The 20184-nt window shown below is 34.6% G+C and overlaps 1 protein-coding gene across 16 annotated transcripts in view; it reads right to left on the minus strand.

The window, feature by feature from the left end:
• Window positions 1–20184, minus strand: part of p120ctn (adherens junction protein p120) — a 258208-nt gene that overhangs the window by 193302 nt on the left and 44722 nt on the right. For 9 of the 16 annotated variants that reach the window (XM_069837248.1, XM_069837246.1, XM_069837262.1 and 6 more), the window contains 2 exons: window positions 18974–19080; window positions 2265–2330 (listed from right to left, as the gene is read on the minus strand). In XM_069837248.1, coding sequence (XP_069693349.1) covers window positions 2265–2330; window positions 18974–19080 — 173 coding nt within the window. Of the gene's footprint in view, window positions 1–2264; window positions 2331–2423; window positions 2559–17911; window positions 18040–18615; window positions 18689–18973; window positions 19081–20184 lie in introns of all 16 variants that reach the window. The other 7 variants (XM_069837251.1, XM_069837249.1, XM_069837255.1 and 4 more) reach the window with 5 other exon arrangements.

Here is a 20184-nt window from a genome sequence, read left to right on the forward strand (position 1 = left end):
TGTGCTGACACTTTATCCACTAAGCCACACCAGATTCCACCCCGGTGTCAGAAGAATTGTCTCAGTTTTAAGTTCCAACTCTTGGGTTCCCTCTAGTGGCCGCCCTCTGCACTACGTCATAGATATCTATGAACCTAGGACCAAAGTCCATACATGTGCTGAGGTGCACTCGTTATGAGTGACTAGTTGGCCGGGATCCAACGGAATAAGCGCCGTCTTAAATCACGGAGTGATTTACGCATATCATGTATATTATTATATCAGTTTTAAATTCCAACTCTTGGGTTCCCTCTAGTGGCCGCCCTCTGCACTACGTCATAGATATCTATGAACCTAGGACCAAAGTCCATACATGTGCTGAGGTGCACTCGTTATGAGTGACTAGTTGGCCGGGATCCAACGGAATAAGCGCCGTCTTAAATCACGGAGTGATTTACGCATATCATGTATATTATTATATCAGTTTTAAATTCCAACTCTTGGGTTCCCTCTAGTGGCCGCCCTCTGCACTACGTCATAGATATCTATGAACCTAGGACCAAAGTCCATACATGTGCTGAGGTGCACTCGTTATGAGTGACTAGTTGGCCGGGATCCGACGGAATAAGTGCCGTCTTAAATCACGGAGTGATTTACGCATATCATGTATATTATTATATCAGTTTTAAGTTCCAACTCTTGGGTTCCCTCTAGTGGCCGTCCTCTGCACTACGTCATAGATATCTATGAACCTAGGACCAAAGTCCATACATGTGCTGAGGTGCACTCGTTATGAGTGACTAGTTGGCTGGGATCCGACGGAATAAGCGCCGTCTTAAATCACGGAGTGATTTACGCATATCATGTATATTATTATATCAGTTTTAAGTTCCAACTCTTGGGTTCCCTCTAGTGGCCGCCCTCTGCACTACGTCATAGATATCTATGAACCTAGGACCAAAGTCCACACATGTGCTGAGATGCACTCGTAATGAGTGACTAGTTGGCCGGGATCCGACGGAATAAGCGTCGTCTTAAATCACGTAGTGATTTACGCATATCATATATATTATTATATATTCTTCTGACGCCGGGGTGGAATCCGGTGTGGCTTAGTGGATAAAGTGTCAGCACGTAGAGCTGAAAACCTGGGTTCAAGTCCCGGCGCCAGAGAGAATTTTTCTCCGTTCCATTACTCTTTCATCGTATGATGATGCAGAATATCTGCATGGATATATCATATGTACTTCGGTATATTATAATAATATAGTAATCAATTATATTTTCTGTAAGGAACAATTGCATTTTGTTCGCCTCTGTAAAATATCATATTATTGACAAATATTGAGCATTTTTTATTGTTCAAATTTGAGTGTAGGCACTGTGTCCCTGTAAATCACAAGTTATATTTAGAATGTGTCACAATTGTAATCTACAATATCTAAGGGGGGAGGGGAAGAGTAGAAGTAAAGAAATAAAAGCATGTACAATAGTCTGGAAGCAAAACCAGTGCCCATTCTTATTTCCATATGGTAATGGAAGAATCAGAAGCAAATCATGAAAATTACACTTGATCATTGTGCACTATTGACCAAACAGCTAGCTCGTTAACTTTCCATATCAGAGACAGATATATTAAAAATCCCCGTAAGTCCAAACACAATTTCTGGTGGACAAAGATGGTGTTTGTGTTGAAGGCAGATTTTTCCTGGGGTATGCCCATTTCCCCTGTCAGTATTTCATCAATTCTTCTATTAATCATCATCAATACAGAAGTGAAATGTAAACTCAACTTTCCTAATGCAACAAAGGTAATGCCAAAAAATGGTGCAGTGATCTATTTTCAGAGCATTACTCCTAAAGGACAATGCTAGAATTTACTGACCAAGAATAAAAACACCTGCCATTGGGAGAGAAAGAAAAAACTCTTGATCGCAATTTCATATATATCAATGTTGTAAAGCAAAAAATTAATTATTCTAGATATTTTATACTACTGTGCTTCCCTTCCTCCTATTTTTAGGCACATACTAAATTTGGCCAGCCCTTGCAAGAACATCTTATGCACAAATACTACTCAAATTTCATTGCTGCACATAGTACCTCAAAGTTACACACCATACAATACATTTTTCAAAAGACACCTTGCATTTGAAGACACTCAACAATACTGTCGACAACCCTCAATGATATCGGCAAGGCTTTCATGCAATGTAGCTTGCAAGGATGCATGTAAGTGATGTGCAAACATGCATGACTGCGTGATTATTAGTGCAGTGCGATACCTCTGTGTAATCTCCGTGTGGGTGATGCTGTGCTCCTGCCGTTGCTCTATCCGCCGGTTCACCAGCCTGCGTGGCCAAGCGGCCGAATGCAAAGCGGACACCAATCAATAAAAAAAAAATGCCACAATAGCATGTTTTTACTAAGTTTCATCACTTTACCCAGATTCTCCAGAAATTAGTCAGCCAAGAGCCATACAAGCTCCAACCTCATACAGTAAGCCTTCAAAATCTACTAGAAGCCAGCATTTCATTGGGTTGGTTAAATAGCACTGCATCACCCCATGTGTTTAGCATCTGGAAAATGGTTCATTTGTTAATTAAGAGTATAAGAACTTAGCTTCTTTCTCTCTCTCTCTCTCGCTCTCTTTTTTGGGGGAGAGGGTCAATATGTGAAATAGTTCTTATATCATGAAATCAGTGTTTAACTAGTGGAAAAAAAAATCCCAACACAGCATTTGAAATATTTATTAGGAAGGAAAATATTTATTCTGAAATTTTGTTACACGGATGTGCATGCACAATTTCATTCAATTCATTGCAACATCCACCTGCCTATAATTTACAGACTCTTATATCTGTCCGTTTTTACAATTCATGGCGCACACTGATGTTTTTTGTATGTATACACAATTATAAGTCTTACTTTATGATTCATTTCCACATTTAAAATATTTTTGTTTTCATTTTTTAAATATTAGAAGTGGCAGCAACATTTTAAGTTAACCCTCGATGCTCAGACACAATGTTGTGTTTCAGAATGTCAGTAGTTCACATCAGCATGAAGTATATAAAGTCCTTACATCATAGGGCCTGAAGGATATAAAATTCAAGTGTAGTTTATAAAAACCACATGCTTTTCTCTCCATATGCAACCCATCACCAGCTCTCCTATTACAGCAAAGGATTTTAATTCCAAAATTCTGGAAGTGAACACTATATTTGGTACATTAGTTAAACAATACACTAATAGTTAATCAATTCTAATTGTAACATTTTAATTCAATAACCATTTCATTTTGAAGAACACCATTACATATGTTAATATAATGTAAAAATTTTTAATCAGTTACTTAATGATGCTCTATTGAATGTACAGCTGTCTACGATTAGTAAAAATGGTGACAACTACATAGTAATTGACGAGTCCGTGGATTCACCATGAGATTACCTAACATTCGCCTTATAGTTGAGGAAATTCTCGGAAGTAAACCAAACAGGTAAGCAGCCCAAGCTTCGCTATAGGTGTCCAACTTGTTATGAATGCGGCATATTGTTGTAGGGTGGAAAGTTTTGGGAGAAAAAAATTACCAATGAAAATTAATTACATAGAATTGTCATATGAAAAAATAACTTGGATATAGTGAGCAGAATCACAATATGATCATGTCAACCTAGCCTGACGTCACTTCAGCTAATACAACAGGGAACCCTTCAAGTAAAATTTGAACTAATACAAGAAATCTCGAAAATTGTGCTGAGAAACTATCATCATCATCATCATCATCATCATCATCATCATCATCATCCGGAGGTGAAGCCATGATACCGTACTTTAATGCGAATTTTTAATATATCAATAAATAATTGCAGTATCCCAGATGACTGGAAATCGGCTATCATAATCCCTACATATAAAGCAGGAGACAAAAGCGATGCGAACAATTACAGACCTGCCAGTCTCACATCAGTTATCTGCAAAATAATGGAACATCTAATAACACAATATATTCGCAACATTTTAGAAAATAACGAATGGCTGAACAAAAATCAACACGACTTCAGACCAGGATACCCTTGCAAAAGTCAAATCACATCCTTATTGAAGTTGATAGGGGGGAAGAATAGATGACGTTGTGATCAATCTCGCTAAAGCTTTCGATGTAGTGCCTCACGAAAAAATTTCAGAGAAACTAAGCCAGCTTTCAATAGATAATCGAGTAGTAAGATGGATATATAAATTCTTAGAAAACAGGACCCAAAAGGTCAGACTAGGAAAAGAAACATCGGAACTAGGAAATGTAATATCAGGCAGTAAGATGGATATATAAATTCTTAGGAAACAGGACCCAAAAGGTCAGACTAGGAAAAGAAACATCGGAACTAGGAAATGTAATATCAGGCAGTAAGATGGATATATAAATTCTTAGGAAACAGGACCCAAAAGGTCAGACTAGGAAAAGAAATATCGGAACTAGGAAATGTAACATCAGGCAGTAAGATGGATATATAAATTCTTAGGAAACAGGACCCAAAAGGTCAGACTAGGAAAAGAAATATCGGAACTAGGAAATGTAACATCAGGCATTCCTCAAGGGGAGGTTCTTGCACCTCTATTGTTTCTTATATAAACGACATAAATAGAAATACTACATCTCAGGTAAGGTTATTCGCAGATGACTGAATAATATATAGACAAATTAGTGATGAATCCGAATCCGCAGCCTTACGAAACGATCTTAACATTATTGAAACCTGGACGACAGGAAATAAAATGAAAATCAATGTGAGTAAAAGTAAATAAATATCCTTCTGTAGAACGCACAAAGAAATTTGTCTCAAATATTAGCTGAATAGTACACCGGTGCCACAAGTGAACACTTGTAAATACCTAGGTATATATTTAAGTAACAAACTGGGTTGGAACAAGTCGCTAATACTACAAGGAAAGCCTGGAAAGCACTACATTTCTCTATGCGTATTCTCAAGAAATCTAACCAAAGGTCAAAAGAATTAGCATACAAAACCCTTGTTTGCCCAATTATGGAATATGGAGCAGTCCTCTTCAATAAATATAGTTGCCTTGACTTTCATATTTAGCTAACTATAAAATCATATTATTCTGTAATAAAATAAATATTAACATACTTTAAGTATGATATAAGTCTAAATCTGTAAATATTTTGTAATAAAATATATATCGACGTAATTTAAAGTATAATATAGGCCTAAGCCTAAATCTAAGTAAATATTTTCTGTCCTCTTTTTTTTTTTTTTTTCAAACAATGTCCTCCTTTTTTTAAGCTTTGTGTCCTCTCTTTCATCGATGTGGGTCTGGTCACCCTATGAAAGATCAAATGGAGATATAACAGATTCCAGTGAGTCTAAAGTGTAATGGTATTGATGACAGTGTATTGTTTGAAGACTACTATATAAATGTAACTTAAGAATTTAAAACAAGATGTACACACTTGAAATTATTGTTGGATGACATCGAGCAGATGCTCTGAATAATAAAATAAAATGAACTTGGATGAAAAACTAAATGACAAGAGATGATCTGCATAACGTGAAAGAATAGTATCAGTTATAAAGCAGGCCACGAGAAATTCTAACAAAATTTGTTTATCTAGATGATGTTCACCAAAAATGAGAGCTAAAATTCTTTAAATTCATTTTACCCTTTTATTCTTACAGTTTTCTTCAACAATAATTATTTCGATGTTGTTAACTTTTGACAGAAGTAATATGACATTCTGAAAATATGGCTTATTACAAATGTAATTTTGTTTGAAGTTCATCACTGACAAAAATTCATCATTCTGTCATGAGTCAATAAATTATAGGCATGAAACATTTCAAATGCATTCTAGAACAACCACAGCAAGTTGCGGTTAATTAAAATGTTATATTTCATTACATTAATGTAATCAACAATGCCTTCCACATCTCTTGAAATCACACTTATATTGGGTGAACCATGCTATATCAAAAGATGTGAAAGCAATGTTCTATGTCTACCTAATCATAACTTGAACTCAAACAGTCCACGTATTGCACAAGAATAATTTCAGCATTCCATTTCCTTAATCTTCACTTAAGGTTTTGATAAAATTAATGTGATGATAAAAGGAATTTCCGTACTCCAAGAAGTAAAACTTGCACAATTCTCAAACTTGAATACACAGTTACAATAATTGCAGGGTAAGTGATTGCTAACACAAAAGGAATTCTGTATGAATTAAAAATGTGGGAATGACACAATCAGCAAATGGTGAACAAGATAGGGTCTTGTAAGCATGCAAGTATCACTTACATCAAGCTAAACACTGCGAAAAAATATCAATCAATGGCTTTAAAATGTTTAAAGCCATCACACTGATATTAAATCAGCGAGTTGAATCTCTGTATTTAACTAATCCCAGCAACCTCAACAGAAGATGTAAGTTCCCATTTAAAATCTGGTAGATAGTCCTTCTATCTATGCAGCGTTTAACAGACAAAATTTAAGGCGGTGACTGGAGAAAGTATCTGAATGCTCTATCACAGTCTAGTATATAAAGTCACGAAGCTCTATACGTAGGGAATATGCATCCATAGATAGTTGCTAACCACTAGGATTGCTACTATAGCCTCATCACAGACAATGCGAAATAGTACCGGCACAGTCTATTGTTCCTAGTACCTTCAACAACTCAAGCTTCGTGACTGTATATACTAGACTGTGGTTCCATGGTATGGAATCAATGGTCATTCAATTTATTTAACTGGTTACTTAACAATGAGGATGTATTTATTTGTATTGGTGCTTTAAGTGTATTAATTTAAGTATCAAGTTAACAGAAGATTTAAGCCTCTTTCTTATGATTTTAAAACATGAGTTTAACATTGATGGCAGTGATAACTGTGAGCTCAGTCTGAAAATTCACCATGGAATTAACTACTGGACATTAACCACATCTGCCTTACAGCTGGGGAAAACATTGGAAAAAAAAAATCCATCCATGTAAACAGCCCAAGCATAATTTGAACCTATGTCTGAGTACAGCCTCGCAACATAAATCCAACTCACTACTGATTGAGCTTCATTGATGATATGACCACTGGAGCTTTGATTCAAGAGTTACAGAGGTCTTAAAATTGCTTTATGACTACCACTCTTCTTACCCTACCAAGCTAGGAATCACAATTAAGATTTCCACACCAATGGATTGGTCATGGTGGTCTTACCACATGGTCATTAAGATCTCCTGGCTTCACTTGTTAGACTTTATTTTGTGGGAAAATGACAAAAGTTTGAATTACACTACACCTACACAGAGTGCAACCTTATTGCTCACATTATTTCAGCCTGTAATGTGATACATGAAACTCATAGGATGCTAGAGTGAGCATTTCAGTTCTTGGTATGGAAATGTACAATTTGGTGTGATGTTTCTGGCAGACGTTTTGAATACCATCACGAAATTACCTTGTCTTATTTATCTTTAATTTGAATAATCATATCTTTTTCTGACGATTTTTTAACTGTTACTTAACAATACTGTACTGGCTGCATGGTAATTTATCATCAGTCAAATTGTTGAAAGCGAGATGATATTTTAGAGAGATGTGAAGATGAATTCCCCACATGATTAACTAACATTCGCCTCATGGTTGGGTAAATTTCGAAAGAAGTACAACTAGGTAACCAGTCCAAGTAGGATTCAAACCGATGTCTGAGTACAGCCTTGGATAATGAGACTAGCTTGTTATCCCTGAGCTATGACATCGTGATAATTTAGTAAGACAGTTTTACCATCCAGAGTTCTTTATCACAAAACATTCAGATACTTCACCAGAACACTCCTAAAAAATTTGTCAGGAGAGTTCAACTAAACCTGGTATAATAATTAAATGTGAACATAACTGAAGATCCCAAATTGAACGTGAATTTTCTGCCACTACAAAAATCACTTGTAGTGTATCTAAAAATATAATTTTACAGCACTGCCTAGTTCATAAGATAGCATCATATGAAAAATATACAGTAGATCAAGATAAACATCTTTTTGGAGGAGGGAGGGCTGAGGGGAAAGAGAGAGAAAAATGTAAAATGTTTTTAGTTTTCTAAGACCACCTATTACTTCAGATGATAACCATGATTCCGTGTAAAATTTATGTAACTATTAACAAAATAACATTTAGATATGGTGATAACTTAATTGTAAAATTCAACCACATCCTAACCTCAAAAATCACTACTACTTAATAGTGTATGACTTTACAAGAACAGAAGTTAAAGGCATTATGAATAGTCTGTATGACATAGGCTACTGCAATTAAAAAATATTGATAATTAAAAAAAAAATCTATATTAACCTTTCCATCCTTATTCAACTAAACTATTACACAAACAAAACTGATAAAATGGCTTCAACTATTTGAACTAGGTACTGATGTTACTGGTAACATTTAAATAAATACACACTACAAGCTATAACTGACGTTCATTTTATGTTCTATATCCTGCAAGTACATTATGCCAACAAATCATAGAACACAGAATGTTACCTCAAATACTGATTGTCTAACAGCAAACTCACTGTGAATATGAAATGTCAATGGTAAAACCCAGTCTGGCAAAAATCTGGTTATTCATATTCCATTTTCTGATGGTATTCTCAGTCTCTCCAGACAAAAAAATTAAAATGCACAAGCAGCTTTGTAATGCATAATTACCTGCTTAAAATGCATAACAATGTTTCCTCTTTCATTTTAAATAAAAAATGTAAGATATATGTAAAAAATGCAAATTATAAAAGATTTACTAGATATAGTTATTAAGTATGCAAAAATGACTATCATGAAGATGACATCACTTCCTCGCCATATTTTTATGCATTTGGTAGCAGTTCAGTTCTTTCATTATGTGAATGATGTTACTGGTTTACAAATTACTTCCTTTTAAATCAATATCTACTCAAATAAGATGAACTTTCCCTCCCTGGATTACTCATAAACGACTTAACAGGATATTAGACTTCATTTATAAACTGTATAGACTGATTAATTAGATATATGCAATTAATTTTATTCAAATCCACATAAAATAGCTGTAAGTATACCATAATAATATTTATACATCCTATTTACAAAAATCGGTATTTAAAAGTAGGGTTGCCTGATGTATTTTTAAGGAACAGTACGGGATTTTTGTTTTTTGTTCTGTATACAGTATAAAATGTGTACTGTATGGCAATTGTTCCTTATTTTTGCTGTTTCAGTTAATAATGATAATTATTTTAAATATTTAAAATCAAAATCGGAAAAAAAAGTGATCCTCACATTACAAATCTCCCTATATAATTTCCTATTTTACAAGCATTGATGATTTTCCAGCTTCTTACCAAAAGGAAGCTCACTGGTGAGTCAGACTTGCAACAAAAAACTGTTACAGAAATATTTCTATACTTCTGCCATAGCTGATAATTGTTTTGGATACCTTGTGTAGTTACCAGTCCTTAAACAGACAATATATACAAATGACAAGAATAAGTATATGAAAGAATTTCATGATGTATAAAGTGTTTGTGAAGTTTACATAAGTTATTTGATTTTAGCAATAAAAGTGTTTTCTCTAAAGCGGAATGAATTACGCGGATCTCTGGAAAAAGAACTAAGGTAGAGATTAGTGAAGTGCTGTGTGTGTGTGTGTGTGTGTGTGTGTGTGTGTGTGTGTGTGTGTGTGTGTGTGTGTGGCATTACGACGAAGTGAAGAGAAACAACTAGAAGCATTTGAAATGTGGATATGGAGAAGAATGGAGTGTGTGAAATGGACAGACAGAATAATAAATGAAGCTGTGCTAGAAAGAGTGGGTGAAGAAAGAATAATGCTGAAACTGATCACAAAGAGATATAGGAATTGGCTGGGTCACTGGCTAAGAAGAAACTGCCTATGAAGGATGCACTGGAAGGAGCAATGAATGGAAGAAAAGTTCAGATCAGAAGATGTCAGCATTCGCTGAAATGGGTAACAGGTAAGCAGTGTATCGGAATATGCACCGTCGTGTAAAAGAGAGAGAGAGAGAAAGTATACCTGCTAGCATCCACGGATGCATGATAGTGCAGTCTTTTATCAGCGGGTAAGAGATGCTAGCTCGAGGGTGCACTGTGCTAATGACCACTGTATTAGATGATCTACGGTAGTTAACATTATGAGACATGGATCATGCACAGACCAAGAGGAAGGTGGGAAATAGGAAAGATTGGAGAATGCTCAGTTTGCAGTGAAAGATCTGCCCCTGGGCAGAACATCACTATGAATGAATGAATGAATGAATGAATGAATCAATCAATCAATGAACTCATTCATGTATAACAAATATTCTTATAGCTAGGGACCAGTAATCCTTTATAAAAAGCATTCTCCAATACCTCTTTGTCGTTGAAATGGGTAGAAACTTACAACTGCATCCGTATGTTTTTTTAAAGCGCTTCATGCCTTTGCTGCAGCAAAATGAGGGTCGAAAAAAAGCGTAAGTAGGTAAACTGACTGCAAAATGGTGGACAATTAATATTGGCTTCTATTACTGCAGTAATAAATTAAACCTTAAATGAACCGAACATGTTAAATAGTTTCGACTCCCATGATAATGACATAGAATTATTATTACTACTAGACGATTTTAACAATAATAAACATTACAAAAGACCAAAACATGCATTCCGCCATGATGGATCGTGCAGCAAACTCGTAAAGCGATGTTTTGATTTGCTGCATGCTTGCTGCAGCGACGGTGAAGCAAATGTAATAAAAGAAACGTCTTCCTGCAGAGCTTTACGTCTTACTTTAAAAAAAAAACGCACGGTATTCCTAACGAAATGTAGACTTCTATATATAATTTTGCTTAACCACTGAACAACTGAGGATGACTTAAATATACTGTAGATAAATCGAATTCTGACAATTATTAATTATAGGTATGGGCACAATTTTAAGGCAAACACGAATTCAAGATTTTCACAAAAAAAATCATTTCAGTATTAATTTGTGGCGAATAATACGAGGGTCATTTCATAAATAATGCACAGGTTGGCAGTACTGGAGACTGAGTGACGCAACAACAGTGAAAATTACGTTAGTTGCAATTGAAAGCTTGATGAAGAAGCATGTGTTTTGTCATCCATAGCATATGCCGTGTTTAAATAATGAGAGCTAGAAATGGGGCCTGTACATGTCTCGGGTGCTGTTACTGTTGAAGATCAAAGGGTGTATATTAAGATCGAAACTTTATGTGGCAAAAACACCAAAGAAATCCACAGTGCTTTAAGTGAAGTTTGTGGTGAGTTCACAGTGGACCATAGCACAGTTTCTCAATGGGCTCATTGTTTTCATGGTGGTCTGACGAGGATAGACGATAATCCAAGACCAGGAATGAACAATGTGTAAAACTTGTGGCAGATGCTCTTGAAGAAGATCGTCGTCCGACATATGGGGAACTTTCTGAAGCTATGGAGATTCCACCAACGTCAGTATTCTGTATTCTGACAAACGATTTAAAGAACAGAAAAATTTCTGGGCGATGGGTCCCTCACTGCTTGACTGCTGAACAAAAGCAGAAATGCCTGGAAATTACAACCTTGCTGAAACAAAGATTCGATGTTGAAGGTAGAATTGCGTAGAATTGTCGCTATTAATGAAACTTGGGTTAGAGACTTTGAGCCAGAGTTGAAATCAGTTCAACAAGTGGAGAGGTTCAGTTTCCTCATGACCAAAAAAATTTTGACGACCTCAATTGAAGGTGAAGCAAATGATGATCTTTGCTTATGATCACCAAGAAATCATCATGACAGAGTCCCAGTTGCAACAAGTGTCACAGCAGTGTATTATCATAACTTGATACAAAATCTGCGCAGAAAAATGCACAAAAACCGACCTCAGTTGCTTGAAGCTGGGCCACTGATTCTCCATGACAATGCTCGCCCGCACATCGGAAATGTTGTAACCCAAAAGCTGCGCAAATACGGATGGGAAGTGTTACCTCATGCTCCCTACAGTCCGGAAATGAATCCACCAGACTTCGACTTGTTCCAATGCTTGGACATCATTTGCTTCTCTGGAAGAGCTTTCTGTGAGAGTTACCCGAATCATTCAACATATGAACAGAAGTATTATCTTCGATGGGATATTAAAGCTTCCCAGACATCGGGATTCGGTCACTGAGAAGCGGGGACACTATATTAAAGGACTGTAAAAAAATAAACGTGTAAGTAAAAAAAAATTGTGTGCATTATTTATGAAATGACCCTCGCAATTTATTTCGTTTTTATTTTGTGTAAATAGTGTATTTTTGTCGTCATCAACACCGTTCACTTCAATTTATTCTCAAAGGTCACTTAAAATAAGAGATGAGCGGTAAAAAAAAATCTCAGAATTTAAGTTATATTTCCTGTTTTTAATACATTTCCACAGTATCAGAAATTTAAATTAAAAGAACTGAATCATTCACCAAGTCTCTGAAGTAAATCCCACTTCCAGTAATTTAGAGTGCATAGCCTGGTGGACAAACCATGCATTTTTTTTAAAGCAAGACGTAAAGCGCTGCAGCAAGACCGTTCTTTTATTACATTTGCTTCACCGTCACTGCAGCAGCGCTGTAGCAAGCGTGCAGCAAATCAAAACTTCACTTTACGAGTTTGCTGCACGATCCATCATGGCGGAATGTGTGTTTTGGTCTTTTGCAACATTTATTATTGTCAAAATCGTCTAGTAATAATAATCCAATGTCATTATCATAGAAGTCGAAATTATTTAACATGTTTGGTTCTTTTAGGGTTAAATGTATTACGGCAGAAATAGAAGCCAATATTAATTGTCCACCATTTTGCAGTCATTTGACCTACTTACGTTTTTTTTCGACCCTCATTTTGCTGCAGCAAAGGCATGAAGCGCTTTACTGAAGCGCTTTAAAAAAAAACGCACGGAAACTATGATGAATCAGGTAACATGTCTAACAATAGCCCTTCTGATTTTGTTTTATTTTCATGTCGTTGCTCTTGTTGCTCGTAACAATACAACAGTGGTGTTTAATATTGGAGATAAATCCATTTTCGTCCTACAATTCGATAAAAATGGTTCTGCTATGCAAGTGCAATGAATGTTTTTCTCGAAAAAAAAAAATGGAAAGAAGGCACCCACCATGAAGTCGATAATCAAGTGGTATCACCAATTTGTCATGACTGGTTGTTTGTGCCAACAAAGAAAGACAGTTTTTTTAATGGAGGCCAGTCACTGGCATATTGTCATGCCTCAGATGAACAAAGGTTCTAAAAATTACTTGTACCAGCAAAGAGCATCTCCCCACTATTACTGTAAAATTCGTGACTATCTCAATCGCACACTTTCCAGGACACTGGACAAGATGAGTGGGAAACATTGACAATGCTTTCGTGAAATGGCCTTCATGATGAAGGTGATGATTTAATCCCCATGAGATTTTTTCTTATGGCGTCAAATAAATAAAGTGTCTATGTGCCGCCCCTACCACGAAAAGTGCAGGAAATCTAAATGAGGATTGAAGAAGACACAGTGACATTTACAAGTGACATGTTATCCATATTCTGACAGGAGTTGGATTATCAATGTACAGTATAACTTTGTTATAGCAACCTCGTTTTATGCGACACCTCACTTGTAACATAAAATATTCTGTGGTCCAAACTAATTCCCCTTAAGACATAAGCTTTTCCACCTTGCTTAATACAACAAACATATATGCATCTACCTCGCATATAACGTCATAATTTCAACCTCAGTTTGGAATACGATTTTCTAAGAACCAAAGTATTTTAAGATATATTTTGTTGAAATCTGGTAACCTGGCAAATTCTTTACTGCCCCCTTCTGTCATAGACCCCTGAAATGCAGGCAGATTCCCCACCCCATTGTAACCCACCCAAATTCATGTGGTATTAATGGTAGCTGCGTGCAATCAATTTCGATAGGAAGTTTTCACTAAATGGACGTATTTTAATGCAGTATGGCGACTAAAAGAAGAGTTTTAACATTGGAAGAAAAAGTTAAAGTGATTCATCAAGTTGAGAATGGAATTAAAAAAGCTTACATGTATCATGAATTTGGCCCAGTTAATTTCACAATCCAAACGATTTGGAAGAGCAAGGATAAAATTGTTGCTGCATTTGAACAGAATGGATCGAAGCTAGAGCAGGAAGCAGTGAAATTGTAACTGAAATGATGAACATACTCATAGAACGTAATTTAAAAAGTGTGTATTGGGCAAGCATGAGACAACAGAGTAAAATGACTGATTACTTGACTCCTAAGTAAAGAAGGTTAGTGAGTACGGAACAAACTGTTTAATACAGAATACTGTATTGTACGTGTATTTTATTATGTTCATGGTAGGCTTAAAAAGTGAATACATAAATCTAAAATAAGCCTAATTAAGTTTGTTATTTTTCATTTTCCACCTCACTAGACTGATAATACTAATCTCGGTTACTACGACACTCGTTTATAACAACATAACTTTTAAGGTCCCTTGAATGTCGTTATAACCAAGTTCTACTGTATGTCGCATCACATACAGTGCTCATATTAAGTCACTCTAATGAAATAAACTAGGAATAAATTGTGCATCATATGAGCCACCAAACATTGCCTAAAGTAAGGTAGTAGTTTAATAAAAGAATTATTAAGTGGGACTTATTTTAGAGACACTGTGCTATTATTTTAATTCATCTCCTTTAGCATACATGTACAAAATGCAATTTCACATTTTTTTGGCAATATCCATTTGTCTCTCAGAATGTCTAAGTGGACAAAGCTCTCTATGAATCTTAACTGTTCAGGAAGACGAAAATACCTTACAAGCAGATTAGAGCAATGCTGTAATAATCTTCCAACTTCATCCATAAGACTTCATGGACAATTACCTACCTCATTATTGGAGAATGGTTTTGCACATTCAACAAAAACTGAAATGCTACCTAACGTACACAAAATGTTATGAATTCTATATATGGAATTTCTTAAAAAAATAAATTGTGTTTTATTTTTATTAGTGAATTAATTATTTTAGTGCGAAAACTTGGGATGTAAGGGAGTTTGAAGCAGGAGTCAAAATGGAAAGTTAATATTTCCTCTCCCTCCTGTCACTGAAAGGTTATATTTTAAAATTCTGCATGATTTTTGGACATATCGCATTTGTCTGTAACAAAATTTTAGTCTCTTTTGAGATGGATCAAGAATGTAGAGGAAAAAAAATGGCTTAATTTAATGTAATAATCAAAATACGTCTTTGGTGAGAGAGTAACCTCACATACCAAATCTTGCACTTGCAAGGTTAGAAATCGAGAAAGAAGACCATTTATGAACAGTAATCAGAACAGGCATAATACTGTGCACGATTATGTTAATGATACATATTGAGGTTGCTGTAGTAAATGACTCTAGTTCACAACAGAGAAACAAAACAACGCAGCAATGGCTAAATTGTATTAATGGCACAAGAAAGGCAGTCTTTCAAAAAAAAAAAAAAGGGTGTATAATGACAAGTATCTAAGAAAAATAAAATTATGTAAAAAACGTAAGGTGATCAATTTCCATATATAATATAATACATTATGTTTCTTATGAGAACATGCTTCAGGATTAACAATCATTCTGGAATCTGCAGAAAATTTCCTGCAATACAATAACAAGGTTATTTTTCCACAAGCCTTAATGTAAGTAAACATGTGTTCAAATTCACTTATGCATAAATTGCTAACACCAAACATGAACAAGGTCTTCATGCGTGGTATTTACACATTCAAAGTGTGCGTAGTTATAAATGGGACAGACAGGGGCACAAAAATTAATTAAGTATGTCTCGGAATATTTTATTCAGTTGTATAATCAGATTGATAGAATGATACTTAATGAACTAATGGAAGTTTATCGTAATGTACTACTGATAACGAGATAGTTTAACTGTGAAGTTAATTCCTGCAAGACTTGCCCTGTACAGATTTTTACAGGAACACATTCCGCATGATTTGATGGGGAACTGAATTCAGATCTAAGAAAGATGCTTCTCTCATTTTCATATATATATATACACAGAGTAATTGACGAAGTTCAACTCATAATTAAAGAGTTCATTCCTTAAGTAATTCATGGTGAAAAAGTTCATAGAAACAGTCCAATCTTAAGCAGTTACAAAATTATTTCTCATTTTGAAAAATGCATCACTTTCAACCCGAATTCTTTAGGCTGACGAAATTCTGGTTACTGACAAAAGGATTACAAGTTTCTGTTACAATTTTACTCCCATACAATACAAGAAAACACAATAATAATGAGACATGAGCAACTCTCAATATAATAACAGTGACATCAGCTAACATCAGTTAGGATCATAAAGTCTCTAGACACAATTGTACTCTACAATCAGCTTTTTCGTCCAACTTATTCATGCTCGTACAGCCAGCCACATTACAGTGGAAAGTGAGATTCCAGAAAATCTGATGTGACTTCATATTGCTCTGGGATGTAATACTCTACCAGTAACACACGTGACATTCAGAAGTGCTCATTAATTTTTTATACTGCATGAACTAAAGTAAGAAAAGCAAATCTTTTCTATGATTAAAATAAATAAAACTAGTATGTAGCTTCAAGTAAAAATGTGTCCAATATTCTCTATTCTATGCAAGCACTTATGATTTAATAAAATATTACTTTTACAAGCTTTTCCTGTAGTTATTCTACTTTTTTTAAACTACTACATCTAATCTTAGGCCCAATAATCAAATATTTAACACAGTAAATACTGAAAGCTGCAGGCCTATCCATTAGACCTCTGCATTCTCTTCAAAATGGCTGACTGAACTCGCCAATCAGTCCTTGGTTGTGAAGAAGGCAGATGGGAGATGATATGCTCGAGCACATGCAGTCGAGAATTTATAACTGGCAGGTTGAAACATTTACTCAGTCAGTTGTGAGCACTCAAGATTGTTGCACTACAATTACATCATATTTTATTGCCTGATACCCAAAAAATCCTAGCTAAGGTGATTACTATTTTGTTTTTATTTCAGATAGCACGAAAATTAGAAAGTATTTGAACATTTAAACAGGGAAACATAATTTTCAAATAACACAATTCTTTGAATGAAATAATGCTTTGTATTATCAATAATGTTATGTCGAACTCATATCAGCAACGAAAATGTTTAATGTAGCTTAGTAAATATGTGAATGCATAAAAGAACAGACATTTTGTGATGTGTCTCGAATTTCTTCAAAAACAGACATAATCAATTTCAGTCACAGTATTTAATAAAAGTAAACCAAATCTACATGTTCACTTTACTTAACATTTTTGCAGTAGTATAATATTAAGAGATGCTTAATTGCAGATAATGATTGACGTTGGAGCTACTAATGGTAAGGCGTATGCAGATTCTATTATTCCACATTCAGCAACCTTATCACGAAATATCAAGGATGGAGCAAACAAAATTCATGCTGAAGTTATTCCAAAATTAAAGGAATCAATGGAAAAATTGCCATTTGGTTTTATAATTAATAAGTTCTGTTCAATCTTATCTAGAATTTTCTCCTTGTTTTCTTTAATGTATTTACTTTTGTCCTGTGCCATTACGAATATGACACTGTTACAAAATAATATAAGTTACCTGTTCCATTCAACTAGAGAATAAACACAAACATATTTTTTTATCTTTTTTTTTTTAGTGCTGCTTATACTTTATATTTATAGACTATTCTTATAGACAACATAGTTTGCTAAAACTTTAGGCCTATTTTATTTTATTTATTTATTATTATTTAAATATTTTATTGTAATTTTTATTCAATCTGATAGACTGTACAACTTCTAGGTTCACTAAACAGGCAGTTTAATAATTTCCATAGTACATACTATAAACATATCGATTGAAGACAGTTTTCAGTCTATGATACCCTTCTTATAACTGGGACGACCGGTCATCCATGATGCTTTGGTTGGGTGTTTTGCTTTCAGCAGAGTCAGGGCACACGGCAGCCAGTCTGCAGAGCAAGGAACCGATCATGTGTATTATCATGACTTTCGGTCGGTTGTTCTTAATGAACAATCCTATCCATATGTACATGAACTGTTTTCAATTGAAACGGACTCAACAATAAGCTCCTTGAGATTAGGTTAAAATCCGTTAATGACTCTGTATATACATACATATGATCCATATATACGCACATTTACAAGGCACTTATCACAGTTTTTGGAATTTAAGTAAAATAAAGACTATTTGTAATTAAAAGTGTGCTTTTTTACTATGAAATATAAAACTCATTTTGTTGTATTAGGATTACCGTTTTGTTTAATTTTGTGTGTCCTTTCCATAAAACAATGTAACAAGGTAATAGTGTTTCAGATGTGAAGTAGAATATTTAAAATGGAAAGTAGCATTACTTAATTATTTCTACTTATAAAGATATAAAGGTGTTATTAGATCTGTATTGCAAAGAAGGTGCAGAAATGAGTAGCATAACACCAATCTGATGTGTTAATAAAACAAACACACTCCTTTCTTTGGTACTGCAGAACAAATGACACAAACAGAAAGTCTAAATAGAAATCATCACCTCTTATCAATAAATATATGGATGACTATGTAACTTCCTTTTCCTCACTGATCACTGCTCTAAATAAATTTTCCTGAAAGAGAGTTCAATTATTCACATCCTTTTACAAACAATGATGTAGATAAATTACAGGCTATAATGCAATATTCAAAGTATTTCAAGGAAATTCATCAATTTTAAGATAACCATGAAGTAAGAGAACAATAACACGTTTTAAAATGAAAAGTGAAAAAGTAAGCAGATAATTGAAAATTAATTATTGCTTTTTGTGACTAACAATCAGACGAACATTTCACCTGTTTTCATTTAGAAAGTCAATGAACCACAATATAAATTGTATACATAACAGTTTACTCACAGACAGGAGTCGACCAACTGGTTGCTACTCGTCATAGCGACCTTCATTGATGTCTGATCAGGCTTGTGATCTGTGGGGCCATTCAAACCCCATTCGAGCTGCTCTTCCTGGACATAAAATTATGGAAAACACTTTAATGTGTATGAATATTTTAAATACCCGTATTAATACTTATGGTAATGAGGTTATTTCAGTGTCACTGTGATGGTATAATTATGTGCAGCACAAAGATACTGAAGTGGTTACGTCCTATCTGAAAGAATATTCGAACAATATTTGGAATGAACCTGCTGAAAATTTCAGTACAAAATACTCCTCAAATAAAACACTTGCAGGGAAAAGTCTTATGATGTATTACTAATTATTTTGTCTCAAAGCTGTAATTTCTGAATAGTACATAACATAACAAAATATACATAGTACATATATTGAAGCAAATATTTGTATTTAAATTAAATAAATAACAACTTCGCTGTGTTAATATTTATTTTACCTGATTGACTAGTTTCGATGTTATATCCATCATCTTCTGAACTGAGACTACAAACTGGTCAATCAGTCAAAACAGTACCATAATTCAAATATTAACATACAGTAGTAAAGTTATTTAATCTAAATAACTTAATAGTCCATCAGTGATTATATAAGCATTCACAGAATGTATTCAAGAATGAACAAATATTTATATGCTGTATTAAAGCATTACAAAAATGTTTACAAAACAACAAAGCAATCCGATTAAAATAAACGCTGAATTAATTTTACAGTCCCTTTTGGAAGGATTTCTTTTTTTTACATGTTTACACTAAATTTATCCGAAATTCCTAATAAAACATTCACATCATCGTCCATTTTCTCAATACTTTTGCTATTAATTTTACTTTTACTTTACTTTCCTTAGACCACTCAATTATAAAAAGGAAAAATTATATTTAACAGAAACTCTAACAACGCATTACATAAAATTAGCACGAAAATCTAACTATGCAACCGGCAACTAAGGCGCTTCCCTGCCGATCCGGAGTTGCGCTCGGGTGAGGGTTCCATTCCCACTTGGGCTGATTATTTGGTTGGGTTCCCCCTCCCCTCTCGAGGTTTTCACCAACCGTAAGACAAATGTCAGGTAATCTTTAACAAATCCTCGGCCTGATCTCGCCAAATATAATCTTATCACCAATCCCGTCAACGCTAAATAACCTCGTAGTTGATAC

The sequence above is a fragment of the Periplaneta americana genome, chromosome 10 (assembly GCF_040183065.1).
Source record: "Periplaneta americana isolate PAMFEO1 chromosome 10, P.americana_PAMFEO1_priV1, whole genome shotgun sequence".
Lineage (NCBI taxonomy): Eukaryota > Metazoa > Arthropoda > Insecta > Blattodea > Blattidae > Periplaneta > Periplaneta americana.